At 42.7% G+C, this 26047-nt stretch overlaps 1 protein-coding gene across 2 annotated transcripts in view; it reads right to left on the bottom strand.

The window, feature by feature from the left end:
* efnb1 (ephrin-B1) overlaps nucleotides 1-26047 on the bottom strand; it is a 287394-nt gene that overhangs the window by 210658 nt on the left and 50689 nt on the right. For both annotated transcript variants that reach the window (XR_013792867.1, XM_079556269.1), the window contains exon 2: nucleotides 10917-11194. Coding sequence is in view for 1 of the 2 variants with exons in the window: in XM_079556269.1 (XP_079412395.1) it covers nucleotides 10917-11194 (278 nt within the window). In the remaining variant the exon portion in view is untranslated. The remainder of the gene's footprint in view (nucleotides 1-10916; nucleotides 11195-26047) is intronic.

The raw sequence follows: 26047 nt of genomic DNA on the forward strand, positions 1-26047 counted from the left end.
GAGTGGCGTCCAGTCGACTTAAAGCCACTGAGTGTATCATTTCACTCAATACAAAAGGATTAACACTAGCATTTATAGTGTTGCATGTATTGGTATAATTGGAAAATAGCATGTGTTAGCTTTACTGGTTGACTGCATTGACCAGCCCTAGACTAAGCTCAGTGTGATCCTCCTCTCGTATATGGACTCACTGGCTGCTGAGCCTATGCAGGAGATAAATGCATAATTTTTACGTGTGTCTTTTCTTTTAATATGGACCATCTTTTTAGTGTCCGGAATAAAGTCCATAATAATGCTGGGAGCGGGACGTCTCCAGCTCGTCTCCATGGAGATGTTGACTAAAGGCAGCCAAATCTATTCTTTGATTGTCCACGGCAAAAATAGACTAGCAGGTCATTAGGAGTTTGTATGTTTTAGTCATATTTGCAGTCAAAGTAACATTTTGATGACATTCGACATTTACAATGTTGATGTTTATAGCGGGGGTATGCTAATTTTGCTTGATCGCAAGGCAAGTTGTCCGTTTATATGCAGGCTGAGCCTCCCCAAAATTAAACACAAACAGTAGCATTGTCCAGTAAAATTGTAACTTTTTGTAATAAAAACTAAAATGAATCATCATCAATAAATCATCATTTTTGGAGCCACAGGAGTTGGCACCTGGCTCCTTATTTAGCTCTACAGATAATAATAATAATTAATAATAATTCTTTGTCCTGTCAAAAAAGTAAAAACTGAGAGTGAGCCTCTGCAAGCACCCAAGTAGCTTCTAGAGCAGATGTGAGACATCACATGACAATGGGGTGGCAGCTGGGGTGGCAAGACCTTTACTAAGGGGGCAGCTGCCACCCCGTGCCACCCCTCTAGATCCGCCCCTGTGCTGACTACAATTGGACTAAAAGTGAATTTAAAGTAGTCCATGATGATTAGCACTATACCTATAATCTCTAGATATGTTGGTTGCTGAATGAAAATGAAAAGAAGCGACTAAAAAAAAAACATCTGAACGTCAGAGACACAGTTCGAAAGAGCCTCATGACATTTAAATCCAATGGCCATGAACGTTTCTAAAGACAGAGAGAATCTTTGACTAAAACTACATTACATTTGCATCAGACAATGTTGTCAAGATGAACAAAGGTTTTTTTTGGTAGCGTCATCACAGCAGACAGTGCTCTACAGTATGTCAGGAGCGTTTTATCTTCAACATCAAAAGTAGCTAAACCTTGATGTGTCCTTTATCAGAGATTTCAACATTTGTTTACGTCTTCTTCATCGGACTACGCTCAGATCGTGTCACATTTTCGCCATGTTCTTATTATTATTATTTGGGTCACTACTTATCACATCCGCTTGAGTAAATACTTTGGCTTCACCACCCACCTCTGAACTTCTGCCCAGAGCAGGCAGACTCACCGCCTTGGCAAGTCGGCGAGGACATATCAGCGAGAAAGTCATGGTACATTATTTCAATAGACAATAGAAAAAGGAGATTTTTTTTTTTTTTTTTTCTCTGCGTGTCTTTTCTTTCCCTGGTCTGTTGGGAGAGTATAAAAGCTGTCTCTACGTGCAGCAAAGTCTGAGGCAGGTTTAACTGAGGTGAGGCGTATAGCACATGTAAAACACACTGCTATTGGGTTGATATTGTACAATTAAAATGTGTAGAAGCGGCTATCGTCTCTCATACATCACTCAAACTTTTATTTAACAATGCGTGTGTGCATATGCTCCGGCTTGTCTCATCCCTGTCTGTTTTGTTGCTCTCTCTTTACCATTATTATTATTATTTTATTTTTTCTTTCCGCTTAAAAGCCTCCTCAGCCTAACCCTTAAAATGCAACACAGCTATTTTCCCTCCCAAACAGCTCATTTCATATCCTCTGTTTGGACATTGCCATGAAATACCGCCGGTTTGTGCGGTAGGCTTAATACATTAGAGACGGGCGCAGAGGAGGAGCGCTCGCATGAATGTAAGTACCCTCCATTTGTTTTAGTAGTTCAAAGCAAAATGTGCGCCTATAATGTACTGCGAAGGATGAAATATGTCACGGGGGGGAACAAAATAATTCCGGTGTTGTTTATGGTTCGCAGATGATGGAAATCAAAATGATGTGTCTGTATTAGGCCCGTCACGATAACAGATTTGAAGTTTCGATGTATTGAGGCAGGAAAGTATCGCGATAAACGATATTATTGACTCTAACGATACTAGATACTGTCAACTCTCAGGTATAAAAATGACAGTAAACCTTTGTTCTAAAAGTGCATCAGCATATCCTTAAAATACTACACAAGGTGCCATGAACATGAAACATAATGTAGCTCAATTTGCTTAGTTTACAAAGAAAAAATAAAGCTAAGAATGTACAGACGATAAATATCGAGCACAAAAATGTATCGTTTATCTGTTATTTATTGAACAATAAGTCGATATAGTAATTATTGTGACGGCCCTAGTCTGCATGATGACAAATTATGTGTATTATCGGCCATGTTTGTTCTTTGTGCCAGTCCCAGGCCCACATAAGGAAGGAAAAACACCTCATTCTGGTTTAAAATCTGGTGTAAAATGTCAGCACTAATCACGACAAATATTAAAACCCGAGAAGGATGGATACTATTGGAACTAAGCAATACTTTATTCGATTTCAGAGCTCTGATTGCTCTCAAAAATAGTTTGTGAAGAAGAAGTTAAAGAGTAAAAAAAAAAAAAACAGAAAAAAGTAGCAGATCCTGTAGGGCAGCGTCCATGTCTCTATTAGTGTCCTGAGGAGGTGTTGACGGACAGGACAGGCTGAGAGGTGCCGGGGCCTGGAGTTTAGATCAGTTCAGGGTTATCACGACTGAACCCCCCGCTGTGTTTCCGTGACCTCCTGACCCCCGTGCTTTCCCCTTTGACCCCGATGCGACTCCTGTCAGAGACACTCGGGAGACGGACGGGAGCGAGTGGTCACCCTGCTCCCTCCTGCTGGGACAGTGCAGCACATGCAAACAAATAAGACGAGACACACACACACACACACACACACACACATATACACACACACACCCCATTTGCTACTGGCTTTGCCCTTTAGAGACACACAGCTTCTGAGACGGCGTGCCAGGGGATGACCATGGAACGACCTAATGTCCCTGTCAACTTAAGACGATGTCATAAGTGCGCGCCTTCAGGGTAAATGTGACGACTGATGGATGGTCAACAAGTAAGAGGCTGCACATGCGCTCGTAAAAGGCGAGAGGTCACTACATTTAAAATGAGGATTCACAACCAAGGACAACTTTGCTACTTCCTTTATGTAGTTAAAATACTATCAGGGCTGCACAACAGATCACTGAATGTTTGTATTTTTTGAGAAATTAGGTGATGCAATATCAAAATCGCATTGGAAAATCACTAAGGACGTCCATCTGACTGACATTTATACATGTTTTTGCTAACACTGTCTAAACGAAACGGCTCAAGTAACTAAAAAATAATAAATAGTTCAGTTTTAGTCATGATTCTACTGATTTGGCTCCACTTTAGCCTTGATTTGGATCTGATGTAGCGTTTTTTCAAGTCTTGTTTTGACACATATTGAACAGTTGCCCACTGTGTTGAAATGGTTGACTTATTCAATCACAATAATTTTACTGTTGCATTGTTAAAGACAGTTATTTCCCTCATATAGGGCTACACAATTAATTACACAGTTGAAAATAACTGTAATTCACCTACAGAAAAATCGTGTAAATAGGTTTAAGGCAAATTTTACAGTGAATAACAGTTTTTATTTTACAAATCTGAGACAGAACTTTACATTTTTATACAAATCTTCTGTCAATATTATAGTAGATAAACTGTAGTTTTTACAGATCGATTCTGTAATATCATTAACAGTTAAGAATGTAAATTACAAGTTTACTGTTACTGGGCCAGATCTTGTGGCGGCGCACGGGGCGGCGCAGGCTCTTGGCGAATTATTTTCCGAGTGGCGGAGCTATCTGTGCCATTCGCCTTCGCCACCTGTGAGGGGGCGTCACAAGAGGAGGTGACTGCACTGATGGAAACACGGCTGACATTCACTTCCTCGTTTACATTGCGCTGGCTTGCGTTCTTTCTTAAGCCTTAGGCTCTCACAGGTCAAACTAAAAACTTTATTTACCCCATCGTGAGCTAAACGATGTTCACGTCTCGAGAGAAAAAGAGCTACAGCGTCCGCTGTGGCGCGGATCGGCTCGCGCTTGGCGTGAACGCGAAGCAAAACAAAAGCACATGTTCACCCCCCACTCCCACACAACCACTCTCCTGGACGCGGAGTCGATCTGGTTGGAGGAAAATGTGTATGTCTCAACCCACTTAAATGCGCCAAGTCTGGAGTGGCAAGATCACAAAGTGCGCCCCGACTGAGCGCAAAATGTCACGCTATCGTCTCCGTTTTGATGCACAAGATCGGGCCCACTGTCTATAAACCTTTTACAGTAACATCATTTAGAGCAGGGGTCACCAACGTGGTGCCCGCGGGCACCCAGGGGCCCTTTGGGGCATGTCCAGTAGCCCTTGGGACTTTTTCTAAAGTGTAAAACACTTTAATCTAATTCTTAAAATTACAGCTATTTTGGTTCTTGTGACTCGGTTTGAGTTTAAAATGAAGCTATTTTAATATAATATGGGGTCAATATCCTATAAGTGAACAGTGTACGTTTAAGTCTTTAGGATTTGTTTTTAACTGGTAGCCCTTGAACAACTTAATGCTCTTAAAGTAGCCCTCAGCTGAAATAAGGTTGGTTGATTTGATTTAGAGTATGGCAACTGAGTCGTCAGTTTTATACCGTAATATCTTCAGTATAAAACTAGTAACTCAGCTGTCATTTTTTTTACTGTTACTTTTTTTTTTTTTTTACAGTGTACTGACATTTGTATTTCCTATAGTAAACCGAAAACAACAGCAACATAATATAAAGACTTAAAACCTATAATCCAAATCCGAAGCCCTCGAGGAGAGGAAAGGTTTTATTTTACAACCCAAAACCTCTTGAAATTTTACCCAAAAGTGCACCCTAACGGCACCATAAAAAGGTGAGGGGTTCATTGCGGGGAACTGCCCTAAAACAACAACAATGAAGATGCTCTCGGAATGTCAGCTGCAGCGCTTGGAAAACAGATTGTGCCTGAGCTTGATTTATAGGGGACTGGACAAACACAGCGGAGAGGGATTCAAAAGCCCAAAAGAGATCACGGGGCGGACAGGAAGAGCCTTTGAAAAGGAATGTCCACTCCCCCGGTGCGGCGTCTTCTTCATCTCAAAGTGCGGCGGCCATGTTCGACTGTTAATCAGCTCAGATAAGCCTCGTCTTTATGGGCCAGAGCAGATTTACGCCCCTCTGCTGACCGGCTGGACCACATTCCCAACAAAGATGGCGGGGATAACACACGCTCTCCACTCGCGGGGGAGAAACTGTCCTCAAACAGCACGGTGGAAAGGGCCATTCAGATTTTTTGGGTATAGCGGTAAAGGAAGCCTCTTTTCATTCATTTTTAGAGCCATAAAACTGAATCTAAAAGTCGGTAAGCAGTTTTATCATTGATTTCTGCTTTAGGAAACAACATTTACTTCAGTAGCTGTCTAGGCCTTCACACTATGTACTCCTAACCTTGGTTGGGAAACACTGAACTACAGGAGAAGCAGGTTTTATACATCAGACCTGCTTTTATAGTTTGTAAAGGATCACGTCCTGCCCAAATAACTCCACTCTTCACAATCTCCTCAATGCGACCATTGGATTGTGATTAATGGTGCGGCCCTAAACACCAATGTTATCATCAGACACATTGTGCAAAGGTGCTCAGCCCTGCCCGCCGACACAAAGGAGCAAGGAGGGCACCGGGAAAAAGCGGTCATCGCAGGTGCTTTGGAAAATAGCCGGGATATATTGTACGGCACACAGCGAGAACACGTGGCTATTATGGATATGATAAATGAAGTGTGTCACGGTGTGTGTGCACAAGCCTGAGCCAGAATAAATAAAGCAAGCTCTTCCCCTGTTGCAAAGGACAACAACATTACCATAATACCAAGACAAATTCTACATCCGATTACTGCTGACGCCAAGATGTTACAGTATATGAGCCTAATAATGATCCACCATCGAAACGCCCCATCCCCTGCACGCCGCCCCAGTGAAGGATTTACAGCTCGGCAGAAGTTTCCAGACTTAGATGTTTAGAGATAAAGCCGGAGAGACCAGATTGAAATGGTTTAAAGTTGAACGTGTGCAGGGAACGGATATGAGGATATATTGCGCAGAAGGATGTTGAGGCTAGAGCTGCCAGGATGGGGACTCGAAGGAGCGGTTCGCCAACTGTGGAGCTCGTAAAGGACTCGTGGCGGGCAATGCTTGAATAATTTAATGGGGCTGCACGATTAAGAGCAAATAAAGGTAATTTGAAAGGTAGGAAATCACAAATCCATTGAAAACCCTAAAAGAGGCTCGTATAATGTTTCAACCTGTTCAATTAGAAGTATAGTCCACTTCATTCACATCATGCTTTGATATCTCTAAGTCCAATGATCATTTCCCCCAGTATTGTTTATGTTTTAGTCTTGCAGAATTAAACCTGGTTCTGGTGAGGGAACTGAGGTCAACCTGCTCAATCCAATTTTTGACTTTGATCTCTTTTATTTCCGCTTTAAACAGAGAAATCCTGGTCTTACTTCTGAACTCCTTTAGACAAGGTTTAGTTTAGTCCTGGCTTCCCCCCCCTAGATCCTCGGTTCAATATTTTAGACCAGATGCGAACGGTGTTGGATGAAAACTGATCGATAACTCACTGTATCAACCCCAGGGAAGAGGGAAAGGCTTTGCCGGCTGCAACGTTACGGAGCGAGTGCTAAGTATTCATAGCGCCGGTACAAAGTGTTGGCCTCGCGTCGTGCAGAAGCATAAAGCGAAGCAGGACTTTTTGCGCTTTGATCACGGGGGCTCCGTCGAAAGAAGAAAAAAAAAGGCCGGGGCCCACGCACATGTCACTAATAGAGCCGTTCAGATATTTATGATGCAATCAGGAGACGCACACGACAAAAGCATTAGCAAAAACTTTGTGCAGATGCTTCAAAAAAATGCCCAAGGTGTTTTCTCAAGACATGTGGGTGTAATAATAAAAGCTCAAAGATTTCTTTTTTTTTTTTTTCTTCTTCCAAAAACAACAACCACATGATGTTCTCACAGAAGCAGGACTAAAAATATGTTGCTTGATAACATCTCCTGGCGATCTGGACGTATCGATTCAACCAGATCAAAAGAAAATCACATAAGAGATACAGGATATTTGATTAAACAAGCTTCAGAGCGAATAAATTAAGATCAGCTTGCCTTATTTTCTGCCATTAGAAGAAAAATAGCAGCTCATAGCCGATTCGCATTCAAATATGCATATGAAAGAAAAATATTGTATGCGAGGGTATATATTAAGATGAGTCGGGCTTTCTCTCGCACAACTCAATTTACTTTGCAAAATGGGAGACAGATCGTTCTCCCTATTCAAGAGCGGAGCCGCCATCGACTCCTCACCGCGCACTTCTTTTTTCACATAAGACGGCTTGTCGCGCGTTAGCCCGAGACATCGCCTCCCGTGATCTCCCTAATCATTCCATCGATTCGAGAGAGGAATCAATTGGGAAGGGAAAAAAAAGGGGGAGCGCGGACAAGGCGGCTTTACCCACGCACGACGGTAACCACAGCACATGTCAAGAGATGTCAGGCGGGGCCGGTTTATTCACAGCAGCCTTTGAGCTAAACGTGTTTCCCGATAAGGCTTGATTGAAACAGCGCCGCACGCTCCATCCACTGGGCCGCTCCGACCGTTCCTTAGCCGTCGCCTGACATCTCGCCGTTCCCCGGTCGCTGCGAGAACGGGGCCCCCCGAGTCTAAACAGTATTCGCTCCAGCTGAAAAAGCTCATCCAATATGGCCGCCGTAATACCTATGGCGTTTTTTTGCACGGACTCATCGATGTAATTTCCCTAAAATAGATGAGAGCTATAGATTCTGGCAGTTACCAAGAGTTGACTTTTGGGAATAATTCATCTTCGTCTTACAGTAGACTATCTAAATATATACATGACAGGAACTAATTATTATATAGATTGCCAGAAAGTAAACAAAGGCACTATGCAGCACGGTATATACTGATATGCCAAGTAGCAGGTGGGTGAAACTTCAAGGAGGCTAATTTTATTGTGCGCAAAAACAAACTTTGCAGTTCAACCACAGCCAGAAAGGGCATTTAATTAGGGAGAGATGTGCATGAGGAAACTTTGTCCGCAATTTATTAAGTGCCTACCTACTTTGTATCACATTACCAAGCTATTTTTTTCACAATACGTTGGAGATAATGCCCTTTAATGCACTCACGAGCTGAAGTGGTGCTTTGTGATATGAAGAGTTTAATGTGTGCGTAAATTGAAAAAAAAAAAAAGGCTTAAATTTGAGACTTTTGATCCTCTATTGCAGCTTTAGGGACGGTGATACTGACAAAAATAAACATCGTTTATATTTCTCAATCAGGATAATCACGCGATACTGCACGCAAATTGTCATAAATGTGCAAAAAGTGATACTCCGCATCTTCCACCAGACGTTTTACGAGACTGTCTGTAGATTTCCCCGTCACAACAAGTTTGATATTATCTCGCAGACGATATACATTGCCCGCGTCTAATTGCGGCGGATCACAAACAGGCAGCTATTCACAATTGTTCGCGATGGGGGGGGGGGGCTCTTTCGCCGGCGTTTTCTCAGAGACAAGCCCTGCCATTGGTCTGTGGGAGGAGGCCAGAGAGGGGCCACGGTAACACGGGGAGGACATGAACTACATAACACGCGCTTTATTAAATTATATGGTAATGTTATTGGGCAGTAAAGCACCGGTGAACTTTACAAGCCCAAACTAGAACACATTGTCGAGGCCTAGGGATGTTATATAAAGACAATCTCGATGGGCTCGTAGCTCACGGATATGAAAGTAAAGCTATATAATCCTATGAGCGGTTATCACTGGAGAGATAAGACAACAGTGTTAGAATTATGGATGCAGAAATATCGACACAGTAAATCGTGATGTTTAGTGAATATATGGGCCTTCTGAGGAGCATTCCTCCGGCATTTTTCATCATCTATTAAATTATCGTATGTCTAACCGCTCACAGTTGTAGATATAATGAATCATGCGCAATGGAAACATAGAAGATAGCCGGAACTAAGAAAATAAAGCTCGAGGTGTGACTATATACACTGACACTCTGGTTTGTATTCTTTTCTGATAAATGACCAATTAAAAACAGCTATCTTGTGTACTTTTGCACACGTCATGTCTGCTGGGAAGTCAGAGTGCATTGCAACCCTGTATAGAGGCAATCAGCTAGATATAACTGCATAAATACTGGCATATCTGCTGTCATTTATTTAAATATTCACAATACAGCTCACTCTTTATTTCTTCTCAATACCAAAAAAAACAAAAAAACTGAATTGAATTGATTTTCCCCCGAAACAGACTTGGAAACTTTTCAGCATCGTTTCTCTTTCAGTTTGGTGGCTCATGAGTATAAAAGTGTGAACAAAAAGCAAAAGTTAAAATTCTTACGAAGAGCAGTGGGCGAAATGAAGATATATAAAATCAAATCGAGATCTGTATCCTGTGATGATCCGCCAGCTACTCCAGAGAGATTGTCTCTAGAGATTCAGCTTCATGCTCAAACCCAGACACATGCCTTCCCCTCCCACTCCTCCTGCTGGTCAGAGGCGGTCGTGGTCTGGGAGAGCGATGACGAGCGAGCAGTCATTTTCACTGGGTTGTTTTAGTGCCCAAGACGCTTTGCCCTTTGTCATTGGTGCCACACGCCTTTAACCGCTTAACCCCCACCTGCACCGGGCAGATTTTCTCCAGTTTGGCTTTACCTTAAATCGAAAAGTTTGTTGAAAAAAGTGTCGAAAATATCAACAAAAATGAGCAGAGAACGAGGAGGAAAAAGCAACAAAAGAGCGACGAAAACGTGACGACAAAGTAACAATAGAGAAACAGAAAAGTGACAAAAAAAGCAAAGAAGAAGTGACAAATGTGTGACGAAAAAGCACAAAAGAGCAACAGAAAGACATGGAAAAGGCAACAACGCGAGGGAAAAGATCAGTTTAGCTCAGTTTTGTAGCTTTCAAATGAGCCGTTACACCTGCTAATAGGCTGTATCCTTTTAGATTTGGGTTAAAGTGATAGTCTGGAAGTCTAAAATGTTTTATAAATTGTATAAAATGTGCAAAATCAACCACATGGTCTTGTATTTTGATGTAAAACAAGTAATAATATATATATATAATTTTGTGCAAAGTCCCTCCTTCTCGGATCTCAGCAACTAATCAGAGTCCAGCATCCTCCTGCGTTGACCAATGAGACGAGCTTTTCCTGTGAACCAGCCAGTCAGGTCCAATCAGGAGGGAGGGGGAGGAGCTTGAAGAAGGGCTTTCTGGTTTAAGAGGGGAGGAATTTCACTCCCTCTCTCCTCACTTTGCAAACTTACAGACTATCACTTTAAGTCGAACTGTAGAAAATGTGCTTCGTTAAGGCGGGGGTTAAGATATATTTTTTAATTATCTAATCTTTAAAGAATACAGCACCAGTCAAAAGTTTCGAAACGCTTATATTGCTTTTTTTCCTGTTATTGTAAAGACTATTCACACATTGTAGATTCTCACTGAAAGCATATTTTGCCTTCAATGGGAATCGCACAATGTAAATAGTGTTGAAAATAAAGAAAAGTCAAAACATAAAAAGTGTTTCCAAACTTTTGACGGGTACTGTAGGTATAGAACATGCAGACATAAGCCTACATTACATTTTGCCTATACCGTGCACTCCCTCCCCTGTGTATGGTACTTACAGGTGATGTAGTAGTTCACGTTCCTCTTGAATTCCAGGCCCATGTAGTTGGGGCTGAACTCTTGAAACTTGATGGTGAACTTGATGTCCTTCTCCGGCTTGTTGCAGGTGACCAGGACGTTCGGGTCCAGGACCGTGCTGCATCTCTCCGCCTGTATTTGTCTGACCAAATACAGCTTGTAGAATTCATAGTCCCTGCCCGCGTCCGCCTTGGGACAGATGATGTCCAGCTTATCCCCAATGTCCGGGTAGATCACCAAACCCGTTCCGTCGAGAAATCTGCAGAGGAAAACAAACAAAAAAAACAGGAGAGATTGTTAGGAGGACATATTAAAGGAAGTCTGAAAATGCAGGGTGTAATTGCACATACTTTAGGGAGGCTTAATACTTTGAGCTACAGGAGTTATGGGTTTAGATTTGTCTGGCGAGGGCTTTTAGGCAGTGTGCAGTTAATTTGCCACCAAAAGGAAGAGAGAAAAAAAAGGGTACGTGTAGCGGCATGACATTTTTCAGAGCTGGTCGACAGTGCACTTCACACAAATCCTCAGAAGTTATTTCCCATACCCTGGATCTAAATCAAAGCATTGCAAAAGTTTTCAGGGAGGGAGACATGATGGCCAGACATAAAATGGCTGCCGCAGAAATGGCTGCAGATGGGATTAAGTCCAAAAATGCCGGAGACTTTAACCAGTTCTTTCAGCTTTCAACATGAGACCTGTGTTTAAAGCTAATATTTATGGGCTTGTACTTCACGAGTCCGGAGTTTAAGGGGAAAAACAGTGGGCAAGGGTCAGAGCGTGGGTTAAGACTTCTTGGTTCATCTTCCCCCTGCGTTGATCATGGAGTGGGGATTAGGATAATCCATGTGGCCTTACTGTACCTCTGCACCTCGCTCTCTGCTGCCAACTCAATCAGATCATCTCTTGTTCTCTTTTATTCACTAAAGGTGGGGAACAGGAGGAGGCTCAGTGTGAGCCGTGGGGGCGGGGGATTGTTATGTGATTGTGCAGGAGTTTGTGTGTATGCAGCCTGCCTGTGTAGTTGTGTGTGCGTGTGCTAGTGTGTTGTTGTGCTAGCCGGTCAGCAGAATGGGCTGAGTTTGCAGTGTGGTGGGGGGGCAGACGGGCTGAATCATTGTTCTGGACTTGTTTGAGGCTTAAAATGTCAACATGGTTCAGCTCTGCTGTCCCAGTTAGCCAAGCATTAACCCAGACAGGCGGACTGACCAGGCCCTGTTTGCTCACCAGTGTATGTGTGTGTGTTGTGGTCGCAGACAGCGGGCGCAGCAGCAGGGCTATCTGCTAGATCTGCCCATGCCAGCGGATTTAAGCAGGATTTAGCTGTGCGCAATGCATTTGTTGTTCTTTCTGATCCCTCACGTTTTAACAAGACATCAGGGTTGGGCCTCGCTCTGTCTCTCTGACGCTTCCTCCTTCTTCTGTGCGAGATAATCTCACCTTATCTCCTGCCCCTCATTTCATCATCACACACATCATTTCACTGCTAAATAACTGCCTCTCCAGACAGGCCGGCCCGGTGCGACAGCCTTGATGCCTCCTGAAAGAGACTGATAGAGCCCAGTCTGTCTGAGCAGGGACTGCCTGATGTTAAACGCTGGCAAACAGCCAGCCATTGTACAAAGCGATCATTTAAAAAGTCCCATTTCTGCAGAGATACCCCCATGAAAATGAACATGATTGGATTAAAGCTTTTTTCACAATGCATGGTCATTCTTCATAGACAGGGGAATTACCAATAAATGACTTCATTCACAAAAGAGATAAATGCAAAATGAAATTCTCAAAACTCCCGCCCGCCCCCTTCGCTCACTATAATGTCATGAAAGCCTAAGAGCAGCAGAGCACGGCTTGGAGCGGGTGAGACGTTATTTCCAGGCTATTGTCTGATGCTTATGGGGGCGCGGGGGCTGACGCTGGCAGGGGGGGAGGCCTCACTAATTCAAGGGCTGATAAGAGCAGGACGTGGGGTGTCCTTTGTCCCGTCTCACCCGACAATTTGCTTTCTTTCAGCGGCGAGCCTCATTTTTGCATGTTCCCCATATGCACACGCCGCGGCATATCAGTCAGCGCATGTGTGTGTGTGCGTGTGTGTGTGTGTGTGTGTGTGTGTATGTGTGAGCGCGCCGGCCCTATGAAGACATGGACACAATCAGTCTCTAATTGGATCTACAAGATGCATCAGTGAGGCATAAACAGGTTTCCATGACAACGTAAGGCTTCACCCCCCCACCACCGCCACACACATACACACAAACACAAACACACACACACACACACCTTCAAAAAGCTCCTCTCTATTCCCCGCAACAATCTGGGTCCCCACTATTTCGCCTGCGATCTCATTCCCTTCTCTGGCTTTATCCTCCGCTCTCATTCACCTCTTCAACATTTCCCTCATTCTGTTTCTCTCATCACCCCCCCCCCCCCCCCCCCAATCCCTCCGCCCCATCCCATCTTGCTCTCCCCCGCACCCTCTCTGTCTCTCTCTCTCTCTCTCTCTCTCTCCGTACCCACCCACGACACACAAAAACACCTACCACAAAAAAAAAAAAGAAGCAAGCGTGAAACCAGAAGCACCCGGCAAACATCACAATAAGGAGACTGGACGTGTCCCACTCAACAAGTAGCTAGTGGAGCCTATTTTCTGCCTCTCTGCACACAACTTTTTTTTCTTGTTTTTTTTTTCTGAAGCTTCTGTTTAATAAGTGTTGCAAATACAAGAAAGAGGCTTGGCTCTGATTTAAAACAATTGACTCTCACACTCCATTTCTCACTTTCACATCCGATTTACTCTGCTATCAAAGCCGGCTGCAACAATTTAGATGAATAATTAAGATATCCAAAATCTTAATATCTTAATATCCCTGAAGGATTATATCACAAGCCGGCCCCTCTGTCATTGATTCAATTTTGCACGAGGGCCGTCCTAGCAGTTGGCGGTTAGATAGCTATCCTAAGTGAATTCTGCGCTTGTGTTTCCCAGCCTTTGTTAACTGTCTGCCATAATGAGGCTCTGGCTGCTGTGGAGGTCTGGAAGTGCCTTCGCAGATGGGAAAGAAGCTACATAAAAGAAATAGGGCAGCAATTAGTGTTTAGCCCAGTTTAAAAGCCCTACACTTGGCAAGCAGCGGCGCAGCTCCAGTCCAGGATGTGAAACTAAACTGGTGGGCTGGGACTTTGTCTCTCTGCCGGCTTAATCAGCGCCACTCCGCTGCTACACACAGACGCGCAATGGAGAGGAGGAGACGAGTGACTGAAGATTATTGTACTTTTGAGGGGGTCGAAAGGGAAACCGGGGGCTGCAGCTTGAATTGCATCTTTCATTCTTGTTGTCCAGAGACTTTATAAAACCTGTTGATGAAAGACGCAGAGCACAGAGGAAGATACAAACGATGTTTCTGGGAACTGACCCCGGCTGTAAGGGACGCTTTATCCCCCTAATGTCAAACGAGGTGGATTTGCCTGGACCAAACCAAATAAAGACAATCATTTTCTAAACAGCCAAATGAGGTTGGTTTTGTTTCATCTGGATGGCTCCATGGCGTGCTCAATCCTGTAAAGAGCTTATACAAACAGAGCCGGCTACAGCGCCGCGGCGAGAGAACAGAAAACAACGGCGCCCCCTCCCTCTCCCGCTACATTCCACTGGTGAATATGAGCACATGATCTCACATATGCTGCCCCACACACATGCACGGATGTAGAGCGCACAAAAGCACTGTGGGGTGCATCCTGGGCCTTCCCAACGCAACTTCCCAGCCGCCCCTATTCAGCCTCCTGCCCTCGCGACTTTCATAATAACGCCGCCTACACTAGCCCACTCAAAGCCCCTCTCACAGCCTCTGAGCAGAGGCTCAGAGGGCCCTTCCCCCTGGCTCTCCACCCCCGTCCCGTCAGCACAGAGCGGGCCGGGGCACTGGCAGCCGGCCTGGTCCGATCTGTGAATGGGCCCGACAAACAGGAACCAGCCCGCTCACATCCACACAATGTGTCAAATTGATTTGTTCCTCCTGAACGGCACCATGAACATGCCATACATATCAATTCAAATCGATTACATGTACAGCAGCGCTACAGCAGGGCGAGAACAGCGCTACAGCAGAGTCCATGCCAAGGCCCAGTGTAGGCGCCCAGCCTGATCCTCTGTCGGTGCACACGAGCTCTCAGCCTCCCTCTTCATGCCCCTCTCACTCGCTATTGTCTGTGACGCCAAAGACACTCACTTTCTTTATCCTGTTGGGACTGTTTTATGACTTAAACATGCTTATGGCAGCCACAAGTGTGGCTCTTTGCTTTCCTCCCATTGTTTGGAGGAGTCTGTCAATCAAGCAGAATGTGCCTGGCTGTTAAAGCAGACTCACATAAAACTGAGCCAAAAAGAGCTCAAGTCATAAATAACTCACACTGGACAAAAAGCCCTAAAATCCGGGAAGATATAGTAAGATCCTAGTTCATGGATCTGTCAGATATCCGGAAAGTATCCTGGAAAATCCGGGAGGATCTGATCCGTCACAGATCCTGACATATGCATATAATTATCTTTCCGGATCTGAGAATTTAAAATGTCATTTTTTTTCTTATTTGGCAATATTTCATTAAATAATCTTTACATATGTACGGGCAGTATTTTGGAGATATTTAGACAACATAAAGCCTCACTTTATGAGCTTGTTAATGTTACTGTACAGATCCAGCGGTGCATCTCTCCGGATCTGTGAGATATGACTATCCGCGACAAATCCGGAAAAATATCCATACTGGATTCTCGCAGGTTCAATTTTGGTACATGTTCAATCATATTTGTAGATATGAGAGTGACATGGCCTAAAACTTTAATCAGGAGGTGGATTAGAGTGAACCTGGCCCCCCATCATACTGAAATTTAAATGAAAAATATGTCAATCGTTTGTGCTGTAAAAATCTTCGTTTGCGCTGTTATCGTTTTTGAGATATTGATGATTTTTGCATGCAGTGTGTGTTGCCGTGCGCCTCTGACACGTGCGCGCGCCTCAGAGGACGAGGGTGAACGCCTTAAGACTCTAAAGTTTGTAATAGTTTAAAAACCAAACCCGTACAAATGGAAATCTTTACAGCACAAAACAGCACAGATGTAGAGGAAACAGTGACACCATTTTTTCCTGTTTTGGAATTTTATAACAAGCAGGGTGACCTCAGATCTGACCAATAAAACAATCATTAATATCTCAAAAACCCTAACAGCACAAACAAAGATTTTTACAGCACAAAACAGCACAAACGTAGCACAAACGATTGACATATTTTTCATTTAAATTTGAGTATGATGGGAGGCCAGGTTCACTCTAATGGGTGGTGGGGTGGAGGAGGGGGCACATGCACGCGCACTGTCTACTGTGCCATTGAGACCTTGATGCGCGTCACAAGTTTCTTCTACTAAAAGAAGCGAATATTTATCCTTGCATTGGTGATGGCGTCTAGGTTGAAAATACACTCAAAATTACGATTATGCTTCAACATACCGGAAAATAACTACGTTCAACCGAAAAATAAGAACCAATCAGGGAGCTAGATTATTTTGAAATAGTTGTGGCGCGAAAGCCGATTGGCTCGTGCACCTGTTGTGGGCGGGAGTAACAGAGACGGGCGCTCGCGCTGTACAGTCTGTGTTGAGGCCAGAGCGGGGAGCGGTGCTAGCTCCGGAGACACGGAGAGAGAAAATGTTCTTCCTAATGTACGTTCTCTTCGGACTTGGACCCAGCAGAGTGAAATGGACACAACATCGACTAAGCCTCGGGTGGGAGAAGTCGAAGCAAACCAAAAACCAAAACTGGATCCTTGGGACTAGAACTCCGCACCGAGAACCGTTAGATAGCTAGCATGCTAAGTTAGCATACTTGTGCTAATGGCTAGCTTTATCTAACGACCGATGTCTGGCATTTACGTAAGTATTTTACTTCACTGAGGATATTGGCACTGTGTCGCTAGCAATCAGACAAAACACTCACATTATTTTCTACTGTCCCTAGGTTACAAAATACAAGTCTAATAAATGAGCTAAAGATAAGCCAACCGTTTTTTTTTTGGTTATAGTTAAAATTAGTTTGCCACTAAATTGTGCTGCATAGCCTTCTATTTTAATAAATTGGACTGAGTCATGTCATTTACAAAACAACATGATAATATTAATAATGCATTTGGTGCTAAACATTAATGCCTTGCACCAAAAAGTTTAATATTTACACTGCTTGGCGCTGTTTTATTTTTAAAGCCTAAAAGACTAAACTTTAAGTGTGTGTCTCTGAGACAGACTGTGTGTGTCAAGCCAGCACAAACCTGGTAAAAATAAGTATTATACATTATTTTCTTACCTTATTTGCTAAGTGCCAAAAATATTGCACTTTCATGCTGCATTCAATCTCGTTTGCATCTTGTAATCATTTACTGTTATGCTTTTACTATTAATAATGTCCATATTTGCTTTGCCACAAAAGTTTTGGGTGGATCTGAATGCTGTCCACACATGGATGAGGACCAGGGTGGATGTCAATTTGAGGCAAGTAAAAAAAATGAAAAAGAAAACTAAAGGGTTGTTATATATTGTATCAGCCTGTTTTGTTTTATGTGTTTAGATCCATTCGGACAGGTGCGCACTGTCATTGTGTCGTTGGGCAAAACACTTCCTCCACCTTGCCTCCAGTGTCTGCATACACAGGTGTATGAGTGTGAATGGGTGAGTGATTCCTTGATATAAAGCGCTTTTAGTGCTTCAAAAGTAGGTAGAAAGGCGCTGTGTAAATGTGACCATTTAGGACAGTAAGTTCAATCATATTTTTGTCATACTGTTTTAAATCAGCCTTTCTGGCCTTTACGGCCGAGCATTGGGAGGGAAAAAGTATTAATGTCCCAACAGATGTTTGTAGCATCTGCCTTTAGTTTTTTATCTTGTTTGTTGTGTTTTTAGAATGTAATGATTATTCTTATTTACAGGCCATGCCACTTTGACAATGCCTTTTCGAGCCAGGGGTCAGAGGCTGAGCAGCTTGGGCGGGATTGTACCACGATGGAAGACCATGCGGAAATATCGGGTATCTTGAGTAAGTTGACGGAGGGGGTAAGAGGGTACGTTGGCAATAATTGGAAGCTTGTGTCCCTTACGTAGGGCTTTGGGTGTGTTCTGTGTAAAGTGCTGTACAAAAATGATTTCCTTTCCCCTATGCGAAATACTATTTATCTGTCTAATGAGCCACAACTTCACCATATTTGTCTTTTAACAGGGTACTGGCAGACAGGAAGTGGTGTGCAGGGAAGAAGAGATGACACCACTGCAGTTGAGGGAGAAGACAGAGGTGATTTTCAACACTTTTTACAAAGTAATGTATTTACCATATATAGTACATATACATCCTTTTCTTATGAAAGATTAGCAGTGTATTGAACACATGTGGCAGGCTGCAAGCACTGGAAATGTGTTGGATGAGAATACTGAAAGTTAATGTTCAATTAAAAGAAATGTCAGAAAAAATGTTCTAATTTAAACTAAAGACTTCACGTAGTTCTGATCTTGGTGCCATTTCACACCCTCCATTATGAACACACATTATCCTCCAGTGAAGTTGTGTTACATCCATCCATTTTGAAATATTTATTGTAATCATCTTAGATAGGAAAATAACGAGTGGAAAACCAGCGGCTGATGTGTCGCTTGTGTGCACAGAGCCTCTTGGATGCTCAGTGATTGGCTTCTTCTCAACAGTGGCTCACACACCCCGAGAGGCCACATTGAGTAACCTGGAGAAGAGGAAGCCCACAATCTGAGGCCCACAAATAAGGTAAGTACAGGAAAGCCTCTCCTACACTGCGGTTTTACATACTAGGTTGGCCAAATGAAACTCAGTTTTGTCACCTGCAGTGCTGCACATGAACAGTGAGGAGCTGCAGACAAGGACACTGGAGACACAGAGGGAGGACCGAGCTGGAGAAATGGACAGCGCAGAGCCAACGTGACTTTCTCTTTGAACCACAGCCTGGTGAAGGAACATTTGTGTGAGTTGTGAACTGTTTGCTAGGAGATTAGATTTGATTCTTTACCTTTTGTTAAAGCCTTGGTTCTGCATAACTACTCATTCAGACATGGGGGCGAAAACATTGAATCAGATTTCCAAGATAAACGCTTAGATTTGTCTCCATTAATACTAGGTTTGACCTACAGTCTGTATTCATCTAACTGCTTATTTTATCATTCGCTTCCTTCAAGATACTTTTTTGTTTTTTTTAAGCACTCCTTAGTGACATTGCCTTGCTTTTTTTTCAGGAACATGCAACCCTTATGAGCGCAATAGACCATAATTTAAGGCCATCTTCATGCCAAGACAAACAGGTAAGCTACACGCATTTCAAATTAAGTAAGCAAACAAAAGCTATCCTTACATGCATGTAGGGCTTTGTGCAAAAAGTATTTGATGCTGATTTACTGTATATAAACACAACATATTTATGTTTTTTTTTTTTTTCTTAAAGCACCTGAATCCTGTGAAAGTGGAGGCCACTGGCTGATGGGGCTCCTCTGCCTGCTGTTTTTCTGAAGAGGACACCAGTGAAACCCAAAGAGACACCCAGCCTCACAACTGTGTAATGTCATGAAACAGTCGGACAGGGCGGACTGTCCAACCTGTGTGGTCATGATGTTGCGACTTCCCCCACAGAACACAGTTACCTTGGAAGCTCTCTTTTTATTTTTCCTTGGCGAATGAAAAAATATTTGTCCCACGCGTCGCATAGGGCTGCACAGTTAATTGTTTTCAAAGCAAATTGGAAATGACTGCAATTCTTAGGTAATTCCAAACTAAATCTGTCCTCATGTTCTAGAATGCATGTGAAGTTTTCACTCTTATGTGTAAAATGTTACGTCAAAGTGAGTCTCATCTGAATCTTGAATGTTAAAGATTGATAATTACAACACAAGTCTAAAAGAATGTTATTGATATTAATATACAATTGTGCCGCCCTAATCGAGAAGTATTACTTTTGTACTGTTTCAATTCTTGGTTCAGTCCAGGTCTAGTCCTGGTACAGTTTAAGATTAAGGCGCTTTATTTGTCATTATACATCAACTATACAAAGAAAAGTGTCCTTGGCATTTGACCCATCCTTTGACGCTGCTGGGACAACCCGCCAGGAGCAGTGAGTGACGGCAGGACCGCCCCCAGGGACCAATCTCCAGAAGTGGATCCAAGTCTGGCTGGAGGATTCGCCTATTGTACATGTTTTTACCATCTGTCATTAGTCCAAGATTAAATCTAGTTTAGTTGTGGCACTTCCACACTGCTTCAAGTCATATCCCTTCTCTCCAAACAGGACAGTTTGAAAGGTTATTGGAAATGTTTTTATGGTTCATATGTGAAAAGTTTCATTGATTGTCTGATTTCAGTTTGGAGAGAGAATGTGCTTTGCAGGCAAATGTATTATGTAAAAGCAAGCTTTTTTCCCCCGATATGTTTTGAATGTTTGACATTTCCAAAATGTGACATGGTTAATAAATTAGAGATTCCAGAAATATGGTATCTTCACTTAAAAATACTGTAAGATGCACAGGCATTTTGTCATATCTGTGAAATATGCAGTAAGTTCCAACTATATCAAACGAGATCTTAAGTGAGATCACAGATGGGACCTGTTAAGGATTTGGGTTCAGGATATTTTGGTGTACCAGAGGGATAAAAATCCGGAGATCTCCAAAAGATACAAATAATATGCAAGGGGATCCGAAATGGATCTGTCGGAGATTCGGTTTCCGTATATTTTCCGGATACAAGAGGGATAATATCCGTCGATCTTTAGAAGATACAGAAAATATGCGGGGAGATCCGTGATGAATCTTTTGAAAATACGGGATCCGGATATCCGTATATTTCAGGGATAAATATCCGGAGTTCGGATATTCCCGGATACAAAAGTGGTCCCGATCCGGGAAGATCCGAAATTTGCATACCTCGAAGATACGGCTTGCATATCTCCGGATATTCTCCGGATCTTTGACATATACTGGCTTCCGGATATCTCCGTATATTTCAGGGATAAATATCCGGAGTTCGGATATTCCCGGATACAAAAGTGGTCCCGATCCGGGAAGATCCGAATTTGCATACGTCGAAGATACGGTTTGCATATCTCCGGATATTCTCCGGATCTTTGACAAATACGGACATATACTGGGTTAAATCTTCCCGGATTTTAGGTCTTTTTGTCCAGTGTCAAGAGTTGGCCTGAGAACAGCCCGACTCCGCTCATTTATAAATGACTAATATAGACTCTTGTTTTAACACCGCTCCAACTGATTTACAACTTTTAATATTGCGGAAATGTTTTTACATGTGTATCTAAAATCTAATCTGAAAAATCCAGTGTTTGAATAACTTCACGGTCTGTGCCCCTTCCTCTTCATCCTGTCTGCTGTAATTGGTCAGATGGGGTCCTAACCTACAGCATAAGTAAGTTATGACTTGCTCGACATCTTTACCTCCCCTGATAACCGTGTCTGCCTATACAAAAACAATACAGCGGTCTCTCTAAATCTTTAAGAGACGTTTGACTCGAGAATGGTTCGACGTTTTTTGCAGATTTACAAGCGCAGAACTTCCCCCAGCATAAAATCAGAAAGCAAAGAGCAAAAATAGGCTTTTTAATCACAATAAAAGGGAGACAATTATTCGCTAAGTGCCTCATGGAAGACCAAAACTGGTTTAAAAAGATATTCATAGGCAATTAGAATCAGTGGAATGAGGACTCAATTGCAGAATCATAGAGTTTTATGCTCTTGTTTGCTAGGCCCGTGCTAAAATATGACTGAACAAGATAATGCATTTGGGAGCGGATGCGCACAAGCCTCAATAGTCTGGCTCTGTGGTTTTACAAGCATTATTACAGAGAGAAAAATACCATGGAGGGCTCTGAACATGAAAAATTGGCTTTGACTTGCGAGGGGTTAAAAAATGCACAAAAAAGCGCTTGAGTATTTTTTTTTTTCCATGCACAAAAAAAACAAACAGAGAAACGGCGCAGAATTCCCTCCGCTCGCCCCGCTGTAATTATCACGCCAGCAAAAGTGTTCCCTCACCAATTATCATTTCTCTCTCCAACATTATCCACAAAATCGGAGCCGCGCCGCTTCCTCCCCTGTTATTAAAGATGACACTTTCCATATGGTGGGACATATTTACGGCCATTATAACATCAAGTATCTCGCTTGGCTTACAGTTAAGAAATATCACAAGGCAGGGACATTAGTTTAAGTCCTTCCAGTCGCGGCTAAGTCCTTAAAGACTGCGCAGCTGTCGTTAGGGTTAGCCTGTTATGGACCGGCTTCTACTTACATGTTGTGTCGCAGGCTCTTCTGTTCGAGGAGGAGCAAAGAACAAAGGTGCAGAGAACATGTGATGTCTACAGTAGTGCAAAGAAAGTACTGTATGTCAATCCTGTGCAAATAACAGAATACCCAGAATCCTAAACTGTGAGCAAGTTTCGACAAACAGGTTCTGAAAAGCATGAGACTCTTGAATTCGTTTAGCAGTTCTTTTAGCCGTCTCTCAAACGCTAAAGCTCTTGGACTTGTTAAAAATGTGCTCTGGGATCTGAATCTTTATTTCTTTTTTTTTACATAAAGCGTATACTTGTCAGACGGATTGCAATAACGTTATGTTTTCCCCAAATCACACAGCTCTATAAAAGGCGTAAGATAATGCACTAATTTTATCTGACAATGAAGACGGGGGAAGATGGTTTAGTTCGGGGATGAGTTTTCTTTTCATTGATGCAAAAAAAACTTCGGCAAACAAAACAAATCGGCTAAAATGTTCCAGTTTCTCCATAGGCCACCGTTTTTCCATACTGAGATATGTTTTTACCTGAGCTTAGATGAGTTGATGTGAACCTGTCTGGTCTTTGTCCGTGCCACTGTGTTCACTGCATTTGGAGCCATAGGAATATACTGGGAGAGGCCAAATGCTAACAACATCTTTGGTCGTTTTGCGTGACCAAGAGTACACAGTTCTTCCATACTGTGATATGTTCTTCCCTGAGTTTAGACGAGTTGATACGTACCTGTCTGGTCCTTGTGCGTGCCTGTAGAAGAGCTTGGTAGCTTCCATTTTCACCCCTGTTTGGAGCCATAGGAATATACTGGGAGAAGCCCAATGCTAACAACTTCTTTGGTTGTTTTGCGTGACTGAGGGCACGCACAAAGACCAGACAGGTACACATCAGCTCGTCTAAGCTCAGGTAAGAGCATATCTCAGTATGGAAAAACGGTGGCCTGTTCCTTTAAGCTTGCATTCACAGTTGCCAGGACAAGCCCAGCATGAAGCACACACTGCTGCTGTGTCCGTGAGCAAGACACTCAAGTCCAGTGTCAGGCGAATGACAAAAAAACTACATTTTAATCAAATCCAGCACTTACATTTAATCGAATTTTCCACATATGACTTGAACTTCTGCACGAATCAATAGGGACTTGTGGATGATTATGTTCAGCTCGAGGCGAGTGAGCGTTGTGTGTAATCACAGGGTAAAAGTCAATCAGTATTATATAAGTGTCTGGAGGCCTCCGCCGTTTTAGCCTTAAACTACTGTCAGATTTGCAAAGATTGCGGCCTGCGACTCACAATGGAAACATTCAAGTCTCCGAAATAGCCTCCAGTTTGGATGTGCGCGGTCCGGAGAACCATGTTGACACACACACTGTGCTATTTGTTTTATACTGAGGGGGGGGGGGGGGAGGCATGTATCATCAAACTGTCAGAGTGTTTGCGCGGATACGGTGAAATTTGCCACATTTATAAAAACGGCGCGGCTCGGATCATGTAAACTGTCATGACTAACAGATCTTCAAAACCAGAACAACTCGTCTTCTCCTTCCATGCAACGTCGTGGGAAGGCGGCGAGACATGAAGTCCTATGAAATTCCCCTCAGAAATCCAGGAGGAAAAAAAAAAAACATCCATATTTTCTCGTGAAAGATTCAGCAAAACGTATAAGCAATCTACACACGCACATTTAATTGATCCACTTTGGGTTTGACTATGAGGCATATTTCTACGACGGAAAAATTCAGCTTGCCGAGAGAAAAGAGTATTAACATTACTGAAAAGCTTTTATCTAGCAAAGTGAGGGGAAGCACATTAAATTGGAACTTCAGTTGTGTTAGTTTGGCATTTCAATAATTCTTGTTCAGAATTGGTTTGTATATAATAGATAGAGTAGTTATAAAATAGTTAAGACCAACTTTTAATTTAACTTTTCTGTAACACTTTATAATAACTACACCTCATTTAGTCTTAATAAATGATGAGTTAACATTTTATTCATCATAAACAATTCCTTAGTTAATACTAGTACTACTACTTCAACACTTAATAACTACTTAAAGGCCCTATAGCTGATTTTGTGATTGCCAACAATGAAAGGGGAAACCACTAAATTAAAATAGTAGTTGTGGTCCAAACTCATTCATAACTTTCCTAATGTATTTGTTGCTTCCATTTACAGGAACAGGTTTAGAGGCACTTGCAGGGTCACGTTCACAAAAATGCTAGAAAAATAGCCTGAAAGTTCATGAATTGGGATACAAATGTTTTATAATTTGATGCACGCTGTTTTCCCTACAAGCATTTGAGTTTACAACATACTAAAGGAGGATAAAATAATTTTCATTCCATTTCTATAAGTAAAATATAGCTCCTTTAACTACTACATTTACTCCTCATAATAAATCGTTTTTCATACTTGACTTATTCCTTTGTTAAGAAGTTAGAAAGTGTTAGTCACACTTATAACTAATGCATTTTCATGTTTAATTAAGTGTTAAAGGGGCTAGATGCAAGTTTGCCATTTTATACTCACTACTGCCACCTCAGGCCATACGTGTAACTGCAGCTTCAATATTAAGCTCGTGCATGACGACTTTTTGAGTGACAGTGCAGGATTTTAGAGGCGGTTGTGGTGAACAGGTCTGGGCTCACACATTAGAACATTGTTGGAACATGTAGGGGGAGGAAAATGCATAATTTTAATATTTTTAAACTCCGTATAGTCCCTTTAACTCATCATTTATAACGGCTAAATATTGTGTAGTTATTATAAAGCGTCACCAAACTTTCTTTCTTGCTACAGCAGCTCTAGACAAGGAAACGGTGCTGACAAGTAATAAAAATAGAACCAAAAATGTATGAAATAAAAGATATGAATAAATCAGTATCAAGATTATCAGTGCAATAGAAATACATTATAGATATTTATACTCAGATTTAGGCTTAGACTATAGAGGAACTTTAGTTTGTATTTGCTTCTGGTTTCCTCCTAATTTAGGCCTCGTCGAGCCCAGGTTTAGTCATGCCCAGCCCCTCCCTTTCCCTTATTCCGCCGTGCATTTACATTCCCAATTTTATCCCGTGCTTCAGACCCGGGTTAATCCAGATTTGAAACCCAAATATTTTCCGAGGTTGGTATTTGAAGTGAGAAGTGTGAGAACAGCCCCCCCCGGCCCTCTTGGTCCATATATATATATAAAGTTCAAGTCTGGCGGGGGCTTATTATTGGTCCCGCTGCTAAAACTGCTGCTTAGCCTCAGCCTGTCCTATTCGGCGCAGATGTTTCGGGAGGGAGACCTGACTTTAAACATGCGCCCCGCAGTGTACACACTCCCATTTCCTCACATGTCAAACTCCGTAAACAAGTCGTCTCCACTCCGACTCGGGCCGGGGCCACACACAAGCGCCCCGAGAAGAAAAAGTCGAGGGCTATACGACGAGGAGGATCCTAAAATTAAAGAAAACAACCTCCAGCTGGTTTCAGGAACTGTTTAGCAAACGCAGGAAGGATTTGACCCTTATTTTAGCAAAACAAGACCGACGGGTACAGGATAAACTCGCCACCATGCAAACTCGGGAGTTGGCAGAGTCTGGAAATGCAAGACACGGCTGAGCTTTTTTTGTTTTTATGTTTTTTCTTGCTAAAGCCACGTGTTTTCCAAACTGTGGGTAAAGCCCCCCGGGGAGGGACAGAGTGGATTTTGTTTTGGCTCTCGTTTCACCAAAATTCCGAAAGCCTATTAAGATCTAAAGAAGATTTGGAGGGAGAAGTC

Source organism: Gobius niger (assembly GCF_951799975.1).
Source record: "Gobius niger genome assembly, chromosome: 5".
Classification (NCBI taxonomy): Eukaryota; Metazoa; Chordata; class Actinopteri; order Gobiiformes; family Gobiidae; genus Gobius; species Gobius niger.